This window comes from Rhinatrema bivittatum, chromosome 16 (assembly GCF_901001135.1).
Source record: "Rhinatrema bivittatum chromosome 16, aRhiBiv1.1, whole genome shotgun sequence".
In the NCBI taxonomy this organism is placed as follows: Eukaryota; Metazoa; Chordata; class Amphibia; order Gymnophiona; family Rhinatrematidae; genus Rhinatrema; species Rhinatrema bivittatum.
In genome coordinates this window covers 3,020,315-3,040,202 of record NC_042630.1, presented here as the reverse complement: position 1 = coordinate 3,040,202, position 19,888 = coordinate 3,020,315, and the positions used below count along the sequence as shown (strand labels likewise).

Below are 19,888 nucleotides of genomic sequence, written 5' to 3'. Positions count from 1 at the left end.
GAGACCCCTCATCATGCTGAGTGCTCTGTGACTGTCACTATTGCATTTTGTAGTTTTTTTGTAACAGTATAGTCAGCAAATTAAGGCCCACCCAGTCTGTCCAGGTCCTGTCTGCCTACAACATGGGAGATCACCTGGGAAGACCAGGGTGCAGTTGGTCTGAAGAAAACTAAGGTAACAGTAATAGTGGTGGAGCCGCTTAGCAATAAGGCAATCACATTTTATATAATCATTGGAGGGAGACTACAATACAATGAGAACATTAGAAAAATCTAAAAGGGATAGTGCTAAGCTAAAAGTTTGCATGAGGAATAGACATTGTTTAAAAATCCCATCTTGGAAGCCCAGATAAAATGTATTCCATGCATTAAAAAAGGCTGAAGGAAGACCAAACGACTGCCGGCATGGTTTAACAGTGAGGTAAAGGAGGCAGTTAAAACTAAAAGGGCGTTGTTCAAAAAATGCATTTATATTAACCGCAATGCATGCATGTATTTCTAAATACAGTAAGTTAGATGTAAAACAGAGGTTAGACGGGCCGAGAGACTTTGAGGAAAAGCTTGTCAGTGAAGCAAAATTCATAATAAAAACCTTTTTCATGTACACTCGAAGCAAAAAGCTTCTGAGGGAGTTAGGGCTGGATTTAGGGGCAAGCCATTGAATATACTTGGCTATTTTATACTTAGCCAGAGAAGTTTACCTGCCTAAATGTGGGACAGTCAAACAGCTGTCCTAGACTTATCTGGCTAACTAAGGTGGATAAAGCTGAATATCGGTATTTCTCTGGGTAAGTAGGTTCTGCCCGCTCACTTATCCAGCTCATTGTGTGTGTGTGGGGGGGGGGGGGTGTGTGTGTGCAGTTCTGTTCCTCCCATCTCAAAAAGACAGAGCAGAACTAGAAAAGGTGCGGAGGAGGGCGACAGAAGTGATAAAGGGGAAGGGGCATCTCTCCTGTGATGAGAGGCTGAGAGGGGACACGAGAGAGGTTTATACAATCAGGAGTGGAGCAGAACGAGTTATTTATCCATTCAACACTAATTTCAACGCATTGTCCACAACGATTCCAAGATCCTTTTCCTGGGCGTGGCTGCCTAACATAGAACCCAGAATTATTTGTACCTATCTGCATCACTTTATTTACTAACAAATCAGAAAAAGTACTTTCACTCAATGCATAATTAAGCTGAGGCTCTTGTTGCTTCAGGATGGGCCAAGGCATTTAGCAAAGGGACAGGTTCATTGGGCGTTATTAGCCAGGTACAATTGGGATAGCTACTGTTAATCCTGGGAGTGAACCGTAAGGAATGGATCTACTCTTTGGGATCCAATGGGTGCTTCCATGGACTTTTTGGTTTCATCACACAGGGCGCATCCTGAGTTCCTAACCACTGCGGGATCCTGCTAGGAAAATCAGGGGCAGATGGTTGGGCCCATGTTTGACAAAGCTTGTGAAAAGGTGACCCACCGCGTGGGCCCTGAGAGACAGCAGTGACGGTTTTTGAGATTTCTCATGAGCGCAACACGTATCCTTCACAAAGATTGTTTTCTGTGTGTATTCTTTAAGTGAGGGGTGTGTGTGTGTGAGTGTGTGTGTGTGTGTGTGTTTCCAGCACTGGTGGAAGTGGAGAAGGGTGGCTGGCAGTGTCCCACTGAGGCATCATGGAAAGGGGGAGTGCGTGAATCCTACAATGTAAATCACAGCGTCACAATCCCAGTATTTCTGCTTCACACGTTACGGGTGCAGAAGGTCACCAGAGCAAGAGGCCACCAGCAGACCATGAACCTCACTCGGCTCTGACGATATTCTCCGCTCCACCATCTATAGACTTATAGAGACAGAGCAGGCAAGCGTCACGCAACAGAAAACAGAAGCAAGAAGGAGCAGGGTGAGCGAGGAGGGGGACAGCATCAAGGCAGCACTTTCCACAGCTTGGGAAGTGCTATCAGTAGAAACTCCATGCGTGCTTTGTGTCCTGAAGGCCTCCATAACAGTGGATGGTGAGGCGGTTGTTTTCGGGTTGGTGCCCGGGACGGGATAGGTGGCATTACTGCAGGCGCCTCTCTCTGGTGGGATGATCTCATGGTTTAATCCCACGTCAGTAACAAGGTTCCCCTACAATCAGAAAGGGGAAGTCACTCCTGGTGATGCCTTCCTTACCATCAGTCATTACATCTCTGCAACGTAAACCTCTAATGGCCTTAAGGATGCAGGAGGATCCTGGGTCCTCTCAGGCCTGTGACACTACATAATGCGGAGTTACAAACTGGCTCTCAGACCCTTTTAGTGGACTAACGTAACACATCTGTAACAAGCTCTGGAGAGTTATCCTTTCTTCATCAGGTCAGCAAAGCTTTCCTTTTTTTATGTACTTGGATTATTTATTCAACAAAAGATTCAACAATAAGTACGCGAACCCTTCGTTCAGCAACTGGCGGCAGCTCCTAGAGCGGCAGTCACTTCAGCTAAATCTTTCCTGTAACAGCTGCTCAGCCTCTCACATTGCCCTTCCATAACTCTGCGACATTGGAGGGCGTCCAGCTCGCCTCAGCTCTTTCCACAGCACCTAGGCTGGGACGTTGATTTGGCCAATCTCTTCCTCTTCGGCCAGTCTCTAGTAGATTCACTTGAAGGCTCAGGTTCATCGATCGCCTTGCTGCACGACTCACTCTTGGCTAAGCTTCAGCTCACGAAAGAATGACCTGACGTTCTTCTCTAGAATTTTCTAGCTTCGCTGATAACTCCGGAAAGCTCGTCTCAGATGTATTTACTCCAACTAAAAGCTTTCATCTGCAAGCTGTTTGCCGACCCTTCATTCCTTGCATCCAAGTGGACTAACATAGCAAATTCAATTCTTTCCTCAAAAAGTCTCATTTTAAATACTCGCCTCTGAAGTTCATTCCTTTAATGCAATTAATGAGGATTTTAACAATCATAACAGCCAAAATTATAGCGGCGTAAAAATGATCTCAGTATTGACCCCTCCTTGATGATGCTGCTGCTCACAGAGCTCTGACTCCCCACCCCCCCCTCCAAAAAAGGGGGCAGGGAGAGGAGAGCAGAGGAGAGGCAGAGACCTCATTCCATGCAGGGGCCAGAAACTCTGCAGTCCCATGGACATAAATAATCTCTTTACCCAGAGCTATCAATACATTATTACAAATAATAACACTAATAATTATTTCCACTTGTATTTATCAAAGCAAGATTTTAAAATGCTTATCAGCTATGATACAGATACGCAGCCACGGCTCGGGTGGGATGTGTTTCTGCTTGGCAAATTCCACAGGAGAAAGGGGACAGAAAGTGACTCTCCCGAGATTACACAGAGAGTCAGTGACAGAGCCGGGATTAGAGCTGAGGCACAGGGAGATAAAGTGACTCCCCTGAGATCACACACAGAGTCAGTGACAGAGCTGGGGATTAGAGCTGAGGCACAGGGAGATAAAGTGACTCCCCTGAGGTCACACACAGAGTCAGTGACAGAGCTGGGATTAGAGCTGAGGCACAGGCAGATAAAGTGACTCCCCTGAGGTCAGACACAGAGAGTCAGTGACAGAGCCGGGGATTAGAGCTGAGGCACAGGGAGATAAGGTGACTCCCCTGAGGTCACACACAGAGTCAGTGACAGAGCCGAGGATTAGAGCTGAGGCACAGGGAGATAAAGTGACTCCCCTGAGGTCACACACAGAGAGTCAGTGACAGAGCCAGGGATTAGGGCTGAGGCACAGGGAGATAAGGTGACTCCCCTGAGGTCACACACAGAGAGTCAGTGACAGAGCCGAGGATTAGAGCTGAGGCACAGGGAGATAAAGTGACTCCCCTGAGATCACACACAGAGAGTCAGTGACAGAGCCGGGGATTAGAGCTGAGGCACAGGGAGATAAAGTGACTCCCCTGAGGTCACACACAGAGAGTCAGTGACAGAGCCGGGGATTAGAGCTGAAGCACAGGTAGATAAAGTGACTCCCCCAGGGTCACATACAGAGAGTCAGTGACAGAGCCGGGGATTAGAGCTGAGGCACAGGGAGATAAAGTGACTCCCCTGAGGTCACACACACAGAGTCAGTGACAGAGCCGGGGATTAGAGCTGAGGCACAGGGAGATAAAGTGACTCCCCCAGGGTCACACACAGAGAGTCAGTGACAGAGCCGGGGATTAGAGCTGAGGCACAGGGAGATAAAGTGACTCCACCAAGGTCACACACAGAGAGTCAGTGCCAGAGCCGGGGATTAGAGCTGAAGCACAGGAAGATAAAGTGACTCCCCTGAGGTCACACACAGAGAGTCAGTGACAGAGCCGGGGATTAGAGCTGAGGCACAGGGAGATAAAGTGGCTCATCCCAGGGTCACACACAGAGAGTCGGTGACAGAGCCGGGGATTAGACTTGAGGTTCATGGTCTCAGTATTTTATAAAAGAACTTACAAGGTCATCTAGAATCATAATGGACTGGGCCGACGCTTCATATGCCTGTTGGGCAACTTTAGTCCTCTCAGCATCCCAGGAGTAATTAGCAAGAGACAGCACTAAAGGCCTGCAGAGTGAATCAATACAGCATAAATTATCAGGTGTTGCATTTATACATTTGTAGTGAGATACCCCATATTGAACCCCTGAAAGCTCCCAATATGAATCCTATAGCCAAGAAGTGTGCTGACCAGTCTTCTGACAGGCCAAAACACTGTCACAGCTAAAGAAAAGAAACTTTGCCCATATGAGCGCTTTAAACCAGAACTGAAGGATTCTTATCAAGATCTGCCTGTTTGTAAGATGCTGAGTAATAATTAAAACTAAGGCAAAGGGACAATGCAGCAACCTTGGTTCATAATCAGAAGTCATGGACCGGCCAAGGGAAGTCCAGAGGTCAGAGGGACTCCCACCCTTGGATGATGGGGGAGCGCTCTGAAACAGAGAAAATGCTGATCCTGGCATACATCCTCGGTCCAGACATTGCAGGACCCCCCACAAAGAAATGGGAAGGGGGGGGGGGTGGAAAGACCTGCAATACAGCAAACACCCTACACCCACTACATGATTATGCAGGAGCTTATGCATATTTATCAGCTGGAAAGTATAAGATGGGAGGGGAAAATAAGGAGAAGGGGAGTGGACACAAAGCAGCCCAGCCACCCCCTGCTACCGAGGAGGGAGAAGACGAGGCGGGGCCAGGAGACTGGAGAGAGGAGGCATCCTGCCTGGGGTCAGACGGTGGTGCGGAGTCTGAGGCAGTGAGAAGCCGAGAAAAGCCCGGCAGCTCTGCCAGTACCAGACCCAGAAGCGAGCCTCCTTCTCAGATGGTTCTTCAGAGCTCCAGCCAGAGCCTGCTTCAGAGGCAAACAGAGGGAAATCGCCGGAAGCTGGGAACAGGGGTCAATAAGTTAGCCCTAAGTATTAATATATTAAGCAGGCTAAGGTTTATCGCATGTTTGAAACCAACCATGGTACAGAACCTTCTTTAGGGTAAACTGGTGCTTAGTAGCCAGGCTGTTAGAAACATGTATTGTTATTACCTTCTAAATGCTAATCCTGCCAAATCTGATAAATAAAAGTCTAATTCTGTGGAGAACACGTTGTCTCTTCCTGAACTGAGCATCATGAGGTGAAGTGCTAGGGGAAATGGAAGTGTCCTGTAGCAGACAGGTTCTTGCACCCCTAAAACCTACTTACACAGTGCTGATAATGTGCTGAGGACTATACAAGGTATCATTATATTTATACAGCACTGCCGGTGTGCGCAGGGCTGTATGAAGCATTATATTTATACAGTGCTGATGGTGTTCTCAGGGATGTACAAAGAAAAATTGGTTCTTACCAGGTAATTTTCATTCCAGTCCAGTCCAGAGAAGTGGGTTTATGCATCCCTACCAGCAGATGGAGACAGAGAACAAAACTCTGAGGCCCTGTTACATAACCGAGAGCGCCACCTGCAGTCCCTCAGTATTGCCCTGTACCCAAGACAATGTGTAGACAAAACTGATTCCCCATCCAGGGTGAACAGTTAACTCGAGGCTGGCAGAGGTGCATAACACACTGGTGAGGACTGGCCTGCCTGAATGCAGAGGAAAAATATTTCAAACATTGCAAAATATAGTAAGGGACAAGAGGAAAAGGAAACAAAAAAAATAAGAGCTGAAGAGAAAGAAACAGACTATACAGTGACACACGGGGATATTTTTGAGCTTGAGGTAGACCTGAGGTGCTGGGACTTACAGAGATGGATCCACACCCAACAGCTCTGCCACTAACGTCCGGTTCACTTGTCCATCACAACTTGCAATATTGTTCTTTGGGTAATAGTAATAGAAGATCAGACACATTTCATCTTTGGTGCTTAGTCCTCCCTGACAGACAGAAAGAGGTGAAAAAGCATGAAATGTAATAGCACTCACCGTGGAAAACTTAGCCCAGAAAAATCTCCTCCCAAGACAAAAGATAGATGAACCCCTCTGAGCAAATTTACAAGGCAAGGAAAGAGAATGAGGGATATCCTCACTGTGAGGAGAGCATGGGGTGTGTCCTCAGTGTGAGGAGAGCATGGGGTGTGTCCTCAGTGTGAGAAGAGAGCATGGGGTGTGTCCTCAGTGTGAGGAGAGCATGGGGTGTGTCCTCAGTGTGAGAAGAGAGCATGGGGTGTGTCCTCAGTGTGAGGAGAGAGCATGGGGTGTGTCCTCAGTGTGAGGAAAGCGCATGGGGTGTGTCCTCACTGTGAGAAGAGAGCATGGGGTGTGTCCTCACTGTGAGAAGAGAGCATGGGGTGTGTCCTCACTGTGAGGAAAGAGCATGGGGTGTGTCCTCAGTGTGAGGAGAGCATGGGGTGTGTCCTCACTGTGAGGAGAGTATGGGGTGTGTCCTCAGTGTGAGGAGAGCATGGGGTGTGTCCTCAGTGTGAGAAGAGAGCATGGGGTGTGTCCTCAGTGTGAGGAGAGAGCATGGGGTGTGTCCTCAGTGTGAGGAAAGCGCATGGGGTGTGTCCTCACTGTGAGAAGAGAGCATGGGGTGTGTCCTCACTGTGAGAAGAGAGCATGGGGTGTGTCCTCACTGTGAGGAAAGAGCATGGGGTGTGTCCTCAGTGTGAGGAGAGCATGGGGTGTGTCCTCACTGTGAGGAGAGTATGGGGTGTGTCCTCAGTGTGAGGAGAGCATGGGGTGTGTCCTCAGTGTGAGGGGAGAGCATGGTGTGTGCCCTCAGTGTGAGGAGAGCATGGGGTGTGTCCTCAGTGTGAGGAGAGCATGGGGTGTGTCCTCAATGTGAGGAGAGCATGGGGTGTGTCCTCACTGTGAGAAGAGAGCATGGGGTGTGTCCTCACTGTGAGGAAAGAGCATGGGGTGTGTCCTCAGTGTGAGGAGAGCATGGGGTGTGTCCTCACTGTGAGAAGAGAGCATGGGGTGTGTCCTCACTGTGAGGAAAGAGCATGGGGTGTGTCCTCAGTGTGAGGAGAGCATGGGGTGTGTCCTCACTGTGAGGAGAGCATGGGGTGTGTCCTCAGTGTGAGGGGAGAGCATGGGGTGTGTCCTCAGTGTGAGGAGAGCATGGGGTGTGTCCTCACTGTGAGGAAAGCATGGGGTGTGTCCTCAGTGTGAGAAGAGAGCATGGGGTGTGTCCTCAATGTGAGGAGAGCATGGGGTGTGTCCTCAATGTGAGGAGAGCATGGGGTGTGTCCTCACTGTGAGGAAAGAGCATGGGGTGTGTCCTCACTGTGAGGAAAGAGCATGGGGTGTGTCCTCACTGTGAGGAGAGCATGGGGTGTGTCCTCAGTGTGAGGAGAGCATGGGGTGTGTCCTCAGTGTGAGGAAAGAGCATGGGGTGTGTCCTCAGTGTGAGGAGAGCATGGGGTGTGTCCTCAGTGTGAGAAGAGAGCATGGGGTGTGTCCTCACTGTGAGGAAAGCATGGGGTGTGTCCTCAGTGTGAGAAGAGAGCATGGGGTGTGTCCTCACTGTGAGGAAAGCATGGGGTGTGTCCTCAGTGTGAGGGGAAAGCATGGGGTGTGTCCTCAGTGTGAGGAGAGCATGGGGTGTGTCCTCAGTGTGAGAAGAGAGCATGGGGTGTGTCCTCACTGTGAGGAAAGCATGGGTGTGTCCTCAGTGTGAGAAGAGAGCATGGGGTGTGTCCTCAATGTGAGGAGAGCATGGGGTGTGTCCTCACTGTGAGGAGAGCATGGGGTGTGTCCTCAGTGTGAGGAAAGAGCATGGGGTGTGTCCTCAGTGTGAGGAGAGCATGGGGTGTGTCCTCACTGTGAGGAGAGCATGGGGTGTGTCCTCAGTGTGAGGGGAAAGCATGGGGTGTGTCCTCAGTGTGAGAAGAGAGCATGGGGTGTGTCCTCAGTGTGAGGGGAGAGCATGGGGTGTGTCCTCAGTGTGAGGGGAAAGCATGGGGTGTGTCCTCAGTGTGAGAAGAGAGCATGGGGTGTGTCCTCAGTCTGAGGGGAGAGCATGGGGTGTGTCCTCAGTATGAGAAGAGAGCATGGGGTGTGTCCTCAATGTGAGGAGAGCATGGGGTGTGTCCTCAGTATGAGGAGAGAGCATGGGGTGTGTCCTCAGTGTGAGGAGAGCATGGGATGTGTCCTCAGTGTGAGGAGAGCATGGGGTGTGTCCTCACTGTGAGGAAAGAGCATGGGGTGTGTCCTCAGTGTGAGGAGAGCATGGGGTGTGTCCTCACTGTGAGGAGAGCATGGGGTGTGTCCTCAGTGTGAGGAGAGCATGGGGTGTGTCCTCAGTGTGAGGGGAGAGCATGGCGTGTGCCCTCAGTGTGAGGAGAGCATGGGGTGTGTCCTCAGTGTGAGGAGAGCATGGGGTGTGTCCCTCAATGTGAGGAGAGCATGGGGTGTGTCCTCACTGTGAGAAGAGAGCATGGGGTGTGTCCTCACTGTGAGGAAAGAGCATGGGGTGTGTCCTCAGTGTGAGGAGAGCATGGGGTGTGTCCTCACTGTGAGAAGAGAGCATGGGGTGTGTCCTCACTGTGAGAAGAGAGCATGGGGTGTGTCCTCACTGTGAGGAAAGAGCATGGGGTGTGTCCTCAGTGTGAGGAGAGCATGGGGTGTGTCCTCAGTGTGAGGGGAGAGCATGGGGTGTGTCCTCAGTGTGAGAAGAGAGCATGGGGTGTGTCCTCAGTGTGAGGGGAGAGCATGGGGTGTGTCCTCAATGTGAGGAGAGCATGGGGTGTGTCCTCAGTATGAGGAGAGAGCATGGGGTGTGTCCTCAGTGTGAGGAGAGCATGGGGTGTGTCCTCAGTGTGAGGGGAAAGCATGGGGTGTGTCCTCAGTGTGAGAAGAGAGCATGGGGTGTGTCCTCACTGTGAGGGGAGAGCATGGGGTGTGTCCTCAGTGTGAGAAGAGAGCATGGGGTGTGTCCTCAATGTGAGGAGAGCATGGGGTGTGTCCTCAGTATGAGGAGAGAGCATGGGGTGTGTCCTCAATGTGAGGAGAGCATGGGGTGTGTCCTCAGTGTGAGGAGAGCATGAGGTGTGTCCTCAGTGTGAGGAGAGCATGGGGTGTGTCCTCACTGTGAGGAAAGAGCATGGGGTGTGTCCTCAGTGTGAGGAGAGCATGGGGTGTGTCCTCAATGTGAGGAGAGCATGGGGTGTGTCCTCAGTATGAGGAGAGAGCATGGGGTGTGTCCTCAGTGTGAGGAGAGCATGGGGTGTGTCCTCAGTGTGAGGAGAGCATGGGGTGTGTCCTCAGTGTGAGGGGAAAGCATGGGGTGTGTCCTCAGTGTGAGGAGAGAGCATGGGGTGTGTCCTCAGTGTGAGGAGAGCATGGGGGTGTGTCCTCAGTATGAGGAGAGAGCATGGGGTGTGTCCTCAGTGTGAGGAGAGCATGGGGTGTGTCCTCAGTGTGAGGAGAGAGCATGGGGTGTGTCCTCAGTGTGAGGAGAGCATGGGGTGTGTCCTCACTGTGAGGGGAAAGCATGGGGTGTGTCCTCAGTGTGAGAAGAGAGCATGGGGTGTGTCCTCAGTATGAGGAGAGAGCATGGGGTGTGTCCTAAGTGTGAGGAGAGCATGGGGTGTGTCCTCACTGTGAGGAAAGAGCATGGGGTGTGTCCTCAATGTGAGGGGAAAGCATGGGGTGTGTCCTCACTGTGAGGGGAAAGCATGGGCTGTGTCCTCAGTGTGAGGAAAGAGCATGGGGTGTGTCCTCAGTGTGAGGAGAGCATGGGGTGTGTCCTCACTGTGAGAAGAGAGCATGGGGTGTGTCCTCACTGTGAGGAAAGAGCATGGGGTGTGTCCTCAGTGTGAGGGGAGAGCATGGGGTGTGTCCTCAGTGTGAGGGGAGAGCATGGGGTGTGTCCTCAGTGTGAGGAGAGCATGGGGTGTGTCCTCACTCTGAGGGGAAAGCATGGGGTGTGTCCTCAGTGTGAGAAGAGAGCATGGGGTGTGTCCTCAATGTGAGGAGAGCATGGGGTGTGTCCTCACTGTGAGGAAAGCGCATGGGGTGTGTCCTAAGTGTGAGAAGAGAGCATGGGGTGTGTCCTCAGTGTGAGGGGAGAGCATGGGGTGTGTCCTCAGTGTGAGGAGAGCATGGGGGGTGTCCTCAGTGTGAGAAGAGAGCATGGGGTGTGTCCTCACTGTGAGGAAAGCATGGGGTGTGTCCTCAGTGTGAGGAGAGCATGGGGTGTGTCCTCACTGTGAGAAGAGAGCATGGGGTGTGTCCTCACTGTGAGGAAAGAGCATGGGGTGTGTCCTCAGTGTGAGGGGAGAGCATGGGGTGTGTCCTCAGTGTGAGGGGAGAGCATGGGGTGTGTCCTCAGTGTGAGGAGAGCATGGGGTGTGTCCTCACTCTGAGGGGAAAGCATGGGGTGTGTCCTCAGTGTGAGAAGAGAGCATGGGGTGTGTCCTCAATGTGAGGAGAGCATGGGGTGTGTCCTCACTGTGAGGAAAGCGCATGGGGTGTGTCCTAAGTGTGAGAAGAGAGCATGGGGTGTGTCCTCAGTGTGAGGGGAGAGCATGGGGTGTGTCCTCACTGTGAGGAGAGCATGGGGGGTGTCCTCAGTGTGAGAAGAGAGCATGGGGTGTGTCCTCACTGTGAGGAAAGCATGGGGTGTGTCCTCAGTGTGAGGGGAAAGCATGGGGTGTGTCCTCAGTGTGAGGAGAGCATGGGGTGTGTCCTCAGTGTGAGAAGAGAGCATGGGGTGTGTCCTCACTGTGAGGAAAGCATGGGGTGTGTCCTCAGTGTGAGAAGAGAGCATGGGGTGTGTCCTCAATGTGAGGAGAGCATGGGGTGTGTCCTCAATGTGAGGAGAGCATGGGGTGTGTCCTCACTGTGAGGAGAGCATGGGGTGTGTCCTCACTGTGAGGAGAGCATGGGGTGTGTCCTCAGTGTGAGGAAAGAGCATGGGGTGTGTCCTCAGTGTGAGGAGAGCATGGGGTGTGTCCTCACTGTGAGGAGAGCATGGGGTGTGTCCTCAGTGTGAGGGGAAAGCATGGGGTGTGTCCTCAGTGTGAGAAGAGAGCATGGGGTGTGTCCTCAGTGTGAGGGGAGAGCATGGGGTGTGTCCTCAGTGTGAGGGGAAAGCATGGGGTGTGTCCTCAGTGTGAGAAGAGAGCATGGGGTGTGTCCTCAGTGTGAGGGGAGAGCATGGGGTGTGTCCTCAGTGTGAGAAGAGAGCATGGGGTGTGTCCTCAATGTGAGGAGAGCATGGGGTGTGTCCTCAGTATGAGGAGAGAGCATGGGGTGTGTCCTCAGTGTGAGGAGAGCATGGGGTGTGTCCTCAGTGTGAGGAGAGCATGGGGTGTGTCCTCACTGTGAGGAAAGAGCATGGGGTGTGTCCTCAGTGTGAGGAGAGCATGGGGTGTGTCCTCAGTGTGAGGGGAAAGCATGGGGTGTGTCCTCAGTGTGAGAAGAGAGCATGGGGTGTGTCCTCAGTGTGAGGAGAGCATGGGGTGTGTCCTCAGTATGAGGAGAGAGCATGGGGTGTGTCCTCAGTGTGAGGAGAGCATGGGGTGTGTCCTCAGTGTGAGGAGAGAGCATGGGGTGTGTCCTCAGTGTGAGGAGAGCATGGGGTGTGTCCTCAGTGTGAGGGGAAAGCATGGGGTGTGTCCTCAGTGTGAGAAGAGAGCATGGGGTGTGTCCTCAGTATGAGGAGAGAGCATGGGGTGTGTCCTAAGTGTGAGGAGAGCATGGGGTGTGTCCTCACTGTGAGGAAAGAGCATGGGGTGTGTCCTCACTGTTAGGGGAAAGCATGGGGTGTGTCCTCACTGTGAGGGGAAAGCATGGGGTGTGTCCTCAGTGTGAGGAAAGAGCATGGGGTGTGTCCTCACTGTGAGGGGAAAGCATGGGGTGTGTCCTCACTGTGAGGGGAAAGCATGGGGTGTGTCCTCAGTGTGAGGAGAGCATGGGGTGTGTCCTCACTGTAAGGAAAGCGCATGGGGTGTGTCCTAAGTGTGAGAAGAGAGCATGGGGTGTGTCCTCACTGTGAGGAGAGAGCATGGGGTGTGTCCTCAGTGTGAGGAGAGCATGGGGTGTGTCCTCACTCTGAGGGGAAAGCATGGGGTGTGTCCTCAGTGTGAGGAGAGCATGGGGTGTGTCCTCAGTGTGAGGAGAGCATGGGGTGTGTCCTCACTGTGAGGAAAGCGCATGGGGTGTGTCCTAAGTGTGAGAAGAGAGCATGGGGTGTGTCCTCAGTGTGAGAAGAGAGCATGGAGTGTGACCTCAGTGTGAGGAGAGCATGGGGTGTGTCCTCACTGTGAGGAAAGAGCATGGGGTGTGTCCTCACTGTGAGGAGAGCATGGGGGTGTGTCCTCAGTGTGAGGAGAGCATGGAGTGTGACCTCAGTGTGAGGAGAGCATGGGGTGTGTCCTCAGTGTGAGAAGAGAGCATGGAGTGTGACCTCAGTGTGAGGAGAGCATGGGGTGTGTCCTCACTGTGAGGAAAGAGCATGGGGTGTGTCCTCACTGTGAGGAGAGCATGGGGTGTGTCCTCAGTGTGAGGAGAGCATGGAGTGTGACCTCAGTGTGAGGAGAGCATGGGGTGTGTCCTAAGTGTGAGAAGAGAGCATGGAGTGTGACCTCAGTGTGAGGAGAGCATGGGGTGTGTCCTCACTGTGAGGAAAGAGCATGGGGTGTGTCCTCACTGTGAGGAGAGCATGGGGTGTGTCCTCAGTGTGAGGAGAGCATGGGGTGTGTCCTCAGTGTGAGGGGAAAGCATGGGGTGTGTCCTAAGTGTGAGAAGAGAGCATGGGGTGTGTCCTAAGTGTGAGAAGAGAGCATGGGGTGTGTCCTCAGTGTGAGGAGAGCATGGGGTGTGTCCTCAGTGTGAGGAGAGCATGGAGTGTGTCCTCACTGTGAGGAAAGAGCATGGCGTGTGTCCTCAGTGTGAGGAGAGCATGGGGTGTGTCCTCACTGTGAGGAAAGAGCATGGGGTGTGTCCTCACTGTGAGGGGAAAGCATGGGGTGTGTCCTCACTGTGAGGAAAGAGCATGGGGTGTGTCCTCACTGTGAGGAGAGCATGGGGTGTGTCCTCAGTGTGAGGGGAAAGCATGGGGTGTGTCCTAAGTGTGAGAAGAGAGCATGGGGTGTGTCCTCAGTGTGAGGAGAGCATGGAGTGTGACCTCAGTGTGAGGAGAGCATGGGGTGTGTCCTCAGTGTGAGGGGAAAGCATGGGGTGTGTCCTAAGTGTGAGAAGAGAGCATGGGGTGTGTCCTCACTGTGAGGAAAGAGCATGGGGTGTGACCTCAGTGTGAGGAGAGCATGGGGTGTGTCCTCACTGTGAGGAAAGAGCATGGGGTGTGTCCTCAGTGTGAGAAGAGAGCATGGGGTGTGTCCTCACTGTGAGGAGAGCATGGGGTGTGTCCTCAGTGTGAGAAGAGAGCATGGGGTGTGTCCTCAGTGTGAGGGGAAAGCATGGGGTGTGTCCTAAGTGTGAGAAGAGAGCATGGAGTGTGACCTCAGTGTGAGGAGAGCATGGGGTGTGTCCTCAGTGTGAGGGGAAAGCATGCAGTGTGTCCTCAGTGTGAGGGGAGAGCATGGGGTGTGTCCTCACTGTGAGGAGAGAGCATGGGGTGTGTCCTCAGTGTGAGGGGAAAGCATGCGGTGTGTCCTCAGTGTGAGGAGAGCATGGGGTGTGTCCTCAGTGTGAGGGGAAAACATGGCGTGTGTCCTCAGTGTGAGGAGAGCATGGGGTGTGTCCTCAGTGTGAGGGGAAAGTATGCAGTGTGTCCTCAGTGTGAGGGGAGAGCATGGGGTGTGTCCTCAGTGTGAGGAGAGAGCATGGGGTGTGTCCTCAGTGTGAGGGGAAAGCATGCGGTGTGTCCTCAGTGTGAGGAGAGCATGGGGTGTGTCCTCAGTGTGAGGGGAAAGCATGGGGTGTGTCCTAAATGTGAGAAGAGAGCATGGGGTGTGTCCTCAGTGTGAGGGGAGAGCATGGGGTGTGTCCTCAGTGTGAGGGGAAAACATGGCGTGTGTCCTCAGTGTGAAGGGAAAACATGGCGTGTGTCCTCAGTGTGAGGAGAGCATGGGGTGTGTCCTCAGTGTGAGGAGAGAGCATGGGGTGTGTCCTCAGTGTGAGGGGAAAACATGGCGTGTGTCCTCAGTGTGAGGAGAGCATGGGGTGTGTCCTCAGTGTGAGGAGAGCATGGGGTGTGTCCTCAGTGTGAGGGGAAAACATGGCGTGTGTCCTCAGTGTGAGGAGAGCATGGGGTGTGTCCTCAGTGTGAGGAGAGCATGGGGTGTGTCCTCAGTGTGAGGGGAGAGCATGGGGTGTGTCCTCAGTGTGAGGGGAAAACATGGTGTGTGTCCTCAGTGTGAGGAGAGCATGGGGTGTGTCCTCAGTGTGAGGAGAGCATGGGGTGTGTCCTCAGTGTGAGGGGAGAGCATGGGGTGTGTCCTCAGTGTGAAGGGAAAACATGGCGTGTGTCCTCAGTGTGAGGAGAGCATGGGGTGTGTCCTCAGTGTGAGGAGAGAGCATGGGGTGTGTCCTCAGTGTGAAGGGAAAACATGGCGTGTGTCCTCAGTGTGAGGAGAGCATGTGGTGTGTCCTCAGTGTGAGGGGAAAACATGGCGTGTGTAGCCAGAGGGAAGAGGGAATGTGAGGTGTGTCCTCAGGATAACAGAGATGTTTCTAATAATAAAACCTACATTCAAAGTCTTATGAAGACCTTTGGTATTGTAAACACATTTCACCTGAATCTCATCTCCCTAGAGAAAGAAACAAAACAGAAAGGAAAGTTTAATCCCACGTCTATGTAAGCGTGAAGCTTGCCCCAATGCTGCCCCTACTTTCCCTGTTGTGTAACGGAGCAGTGTGTGTGTGTCTGCGTCTGAAGCTTGCACCAATACTGCCCCTACTTTCCCTGTTGTGTAACGGAGCAGTGTGTGTGTGTGTCTGCGTCTGAAGCTTGCACCAATGCTGCCCCTACTTTCCCTGTTGTGTAACGGAGCAGTGTGTGTGTGTGTCTGCGTCTGAAGCTTGCACCAATGCTGCCCCTACTTTCCCTGTTGTGTAACGGAGCAGTGTGTGTGTGTCTGCATCTGAAGCTTGCACCAATGCTGCCCCTACTTTCCCTGTTGTGTAACGGAGCAGTGTGTGTGTGTCTGCGTCTGAAGCTTGCCCCAATGCTGCCCCTACTTTCCCTGTTGTGTAAGGGAGCAGTGTGTGTGTGTGTCTGCGTCTGAAGCTTGCACCAATGCTGCCCCTACTTTCCCTGTTGTGTAAGGGAGCAGTGTGCGTGTGTGTCTGCGTCTGAAGCTTGCACCAATGCTGCCCCTACTTTCCCTGTTGTGTAACGGAGCAGTGTGTGTGTGTGTCTGCGTCTGAAGCTTGCACCAATGCTGCCCCTACTTTCCCTGTTGTGTAACGGAGCAGTGTGTGTGTGTGTCTGCGTCTGAAGCTTGCACCAATGCTGCCCCTACTTTCCCTGTTGTGTAACGGAGCAGTGTGTGTGTGTCTGTGTCTGAAGCTTGCACCAATGCTGCCCCTACTTTCCCTGTTGTGTAACGGAGCAGTGTGTGTGTGTGTCTGCATCTGAAGCTTGCACCAATGCTGCCCCTACTTTGCCTGTTGTGTAAGGGAGCAGTGTGTGTGTGTGTCTGCATCTGAAGCTTGCACCAATGCTGCCCCTACTTTCCCTGTTGTGTAACGGAGCAGTGTGTGTGTGTGTCTGCATCTGAAGCTTGCACCAATGCTGCCCCTACTTTCCCTGTTGTGTAACGGAGCAGTGTGTGTGTGTGTCTGCATCTGAAGCTTGCACCAATGCTGCCCCTACTTTCCCTGTTGTGTAACGGAGCAGTGTGTGTGTGTGTCTGCATCTGAAGCTTGCACCAATGCTGCCCCTACTTTGCCTGTTGTGTAAGGGAGCAGTGTGTGTGTGTGTCTGCGTCTGAAGCTTGCACCAATGCTGCCCCTACTTTGCCTGTTGTGTAAGGGAGCAGTGTGTGTGTGTCTGCGTCTGAAGCTTGCACCAATGCTGCCACTACTTTCCCTGTTGTGTAAGGGAGCAGTGTGTGTGTGTGTCTGCGTCTGAAGCTTGCACCAATGCTGCCCCTACTTTCCCTGTTGTGTAACGGAGCAGTGTGTGTGTGTGTCTGCATCTGAAGCTTGCACCAATGCTGCCCCTACTTTCCCTGTTGTGTAACGGAGCAGTGTGTGTGTGTCTGCATCTGAAGCTTGCACCAATGCTGCTCCTACTTTCCCTGTTGTGTAAGGGAGCAGTGTGTGTGTGTGTCTGCGTCTGAAGCTTGCACCAATGCTGCCCCTACTTTTCCTGTTGTGTAAGGGAGCAGTGTGTGTGTGTCTGCATCTGAAGCTTGCACCAATGCTGCCCCTACTTTCCCTGTTGTGTAAGGGAGCAGTGTGTGTGTGTGTCTGCGTCTGAAGCTTGCCCCAATGCTGCTCCTACTTTCCCTGTTGTGTAAGGGAGCAGTGTGTGTGTGTGTCTGCGTCTGAAGCTTGCACCAATGCTGCCCCTACTTTCCCTGTTGTGTAAGGGAGCAGTGTGTGTGTGTCTGCGTCTGAAGCTTGCCCCAATGCTGCCCCTACTTTCCCTGTTGTGTAACGGAGCAGTGTGTGTGTGTGTCTGCGTCTGAAGCTTGCCCCAATGCTGCTCCTACTTTCCCTGTTGTGTAAGGGAGCAGTGTGTGTGTGTCTGCGTCTGAAGCTTGCACCAATGCTGCCCCTACTTTCCCTGTTGTGTAACGGAGCAGAGTGTGTGTGTGTCTGCGTCTGAAGCTTGCCCCAATGCTGCTCCTACTTTCCCTGTTGTGTAACGGAGCAGTGTGTGTGTGTGTCTGCGTCTGAAGCTTGCCCCAATGCTGCTCCTACTTTCCCTGTTGTGTAAGGGAGCAGTGTGTGTGTGTCTGCGTCTGAAGCTTGCCCCAATGCTGCTCCTACTTTCCCTGTTGTGTAACGGAGCAGTGTGTGTGTGTCTGCGTCTGAAGCTTGCCCCAATGCTGCTCCTACTTTCCCTGTTGTGTAAGGGAGCAGTGTGTGTGTGTCTGCGTCTGAAGCTTGCCCCAATGCTGCTCCTACTTTCCCTGTTGTGTAAGGGAGCAGTGTGTGTGTGTCTGCGTCTGAAGCTTGCCCCAATGCTGCTCCTACTTTCCCTGTTGTGTAAGGGAGCAGTGTGTGTGTGTCTGCGTCTGAAGCTTGCCCCAATGCTGCTCCTACTTTCCCTGTTGTGTAAGGGAGCAGTGTGTGTGTGTCTGCGTCTGAAGCTTGCCCCAATGCTGCTCCTACTTTCCCTGTTGTGTAAGGGAGCAGTGTGTGTGTGTCTGCGTCTGAAGCTTGCCCCAATGCTGCTCCTACTTTCCCTGTTGTGTAACGGAGCAGTGTGTGTGTGTGTCTGCGTCTGAAGCTTGCACCAATGCTGCCCCTGCTGTTGCTGTTCTGTAGGGGGCAGTGTGTGTGTGTATGAGAGAAGTGTGCCCTGTACACACCACTTTCACAGTTGTTGTGTTTATCAGTCTGGTTCGCTGCAAGTTGAAATCATATTTCAGGTCACTACCCAGGAGCGTGATCTGTGTTCCGTTCCTAAATGGGGGGAAGAGAAGGGAAGCCGGGTTATTTCACTTTCTCCTGCACAGCCCGGTTCTGTAACCTCTAAGCACACAGGAGTGAGGAAAGGCCGGGCCCACCCGGTGCTGCTCTGACCCTCCCCCCGGGCCAGTCTGGGTTTCAGTACCGGTGCTGCTCTGACCCTCCCCCCGGGCCAGTCTGGGTTTCAGTACCAGTGCTGCTCTGATCCCCCCCCTCCGGGCCAGTCTGGGTTTCAGTACCGGTGCTGCTCTGACCCTCCCCCCGGGCCAGTCTGGGTTTCAGTACCGGTGCTGCTCTGACCCTCCCCCCGGGCCAGTCTGGGTTTCAGTACCAGTGCTGCTCTGATCCCCCCCCTCCGGGCCAGTCTGGGTTTCAGTACCGGTGCTGCTCTGACCCTCCCCCAGGGCCAGTCTGGGTTTCAGTTTCAGCACCGCTGTGGGATGTGCAGAGCAAGGAGGAGGAGGAGCTCTGCGTAGGACTAAGCCCCTCCTTACCTGTAGAGAGCTCCTTGCACGGATATTCCCTTCAGGTGTGTGTGGGGAAAGAAGGCGAACACCTCCATGTCCGGCACTGTCCCAGCGTTCAGCTGCAAGGGAAATCAGCCTTTCTGTTTGTGAGAAAGATTCTCCCCACCGCACAAATTATTTACTTTATTGTATATACACCGACATTCATTTGCATATCACATGCGTTTGCAATCAACGGGGATATTAAACAGGGAATAGAAAAGGAAAATAAACTTCCGTGTAAGAGGGAGAAGATGGGAGAGGAGAGGAAGTGAAAGGGTCCAGCGGAGAAGGCAGAGTGCAAGAGATTGATAAATTCACTGTTTGCAAGAATCGGTATTAAACCAAGCTCAGAATTAACTGAATGTTAACGAGATTAGGGACCAGGGTTCGTTTGGGGGGCCAGGGCGTGTTTTCTGGGAGGGGGGAGAGTGCTTAGGGGGAGAATAGAGGCGGCGGTGCTGTTATGTGTTGTGAATTGTGCTGGGTACTCTCTATCTTATCTTATCTTAATCGTTCAACATATTTTAATATATTTTTATGTTTTACAGTATTTTGTATATTTTGGCTGTAAGTCGCCTTGAAATACTTTCATTACTTGTTATAAATCTGATAAATAAATAGAGGTTCACCATTCCACATAGGAACATCAGAACTAAAACCGTGCCTGAAATAGGGTAAAACCACTCCTGGATCAACCTCTGCTGCTGACCTGGGGTGACCTGGCAATCCCTACATTTCTTTCCTTGTGCACTTACCCAAGACGCCTTCCGTCTGCACTGAAACTGTACAGGGGTTTTTTTTTGTAGGGAAGGGGGGGCAGGCAGGAAACAATTTGTAGGCATAGCTTGAAATACCAGAGGAGACTCCAGCAAAATGCAGAGAGCACAGAGGCTGAAAATACCAGAGGAGACTCCAGCAAAATGCACAGAGTGCAGGGGCTGAAAATACCAGAGGAGACTCCAGCAAAATGCAGAGAGCGCAGGGGCTGAGAATACCAGAGGAGACTCCAGCAAAATGCAGAGAGCACAGAGGCTGAAAATACCAGAGGAGACTCCAGCAAAATGCAGAGAGCGCAGGGGCTGAGAATACCAGGGGAGACTCCAGCAAAATGCAGAGAGCGCAGGGGCTGAGAATACCAGAGGAGACTCCAGCAAAATGCAGAGAGCGCAGGGGCTGAGAATACCAGAGGAGACTCCAGCAAAATGCAGAGAGCGCAGGGGCTGAAAATACCAGGGGAGACTCCAGCAAAATGCAGAGAGTGCAGGGGCTGAAAATACCAGGGGAGACTCCAGCAAAATGCAGAGAGCGCAGGGGCGGAAAATACCAGGGGAGACTCCAGCAAAATGCAGAGAGTGCAGGGGCTGAAAATACCAGGGGAGACTCCAGCAAAATGCAGAGAGCGCAGGGGCTGAGAAAA

The 19,888-nt window shown here is 52.5% G+C and overlaps 1 protein-coding gene across 2 annotated transcripts in view; it reads right to left on the bottom strand.

Moving 5' to 3' along the window:
* Window positions 1-206: 206 nt before the first annotated feature.
* The window catches only part of LOC115078024 (putative DBH-like monooxygenase protein 2), a 55,760-nt gene continuing 36,078 nt past the window's right edge, over window positions 207-19,888 (bottom strand). For both annotated transcript variants that reach the window (XM_029580593.1, XM_029580594.1), the window contains exons 9-14: window positions 18,457-18,548; window positions 17,863-17,956; window positions 15,067-15,126; window positions 6,210-6,340; window positions 4,425-4,533; window positions 207-2,113 (exon numbers count right to left, since the gene is read on the bottom strand). In XM_029580593.1, coding sequence (XP_029436453.1) covers window positions 1,820-2,113; window positions 4,425-4,533; window positions 6,210-6,340; window positions 15,067-15,126; window positions 17,863-17,956; window positions 18,457-18,548 — 780 coding nt within the window. In that variant the 3' untranslated portion in view covers window positions 207-1,819. The remainder of the gene's footprint in view (window positions 2,114-4,424; window positions 4,534-6,209; window positions 6,341-15,066; window positions 15,127-17,862; window positions 17,957-18,456; window positions 18,549-19,888) is intronic.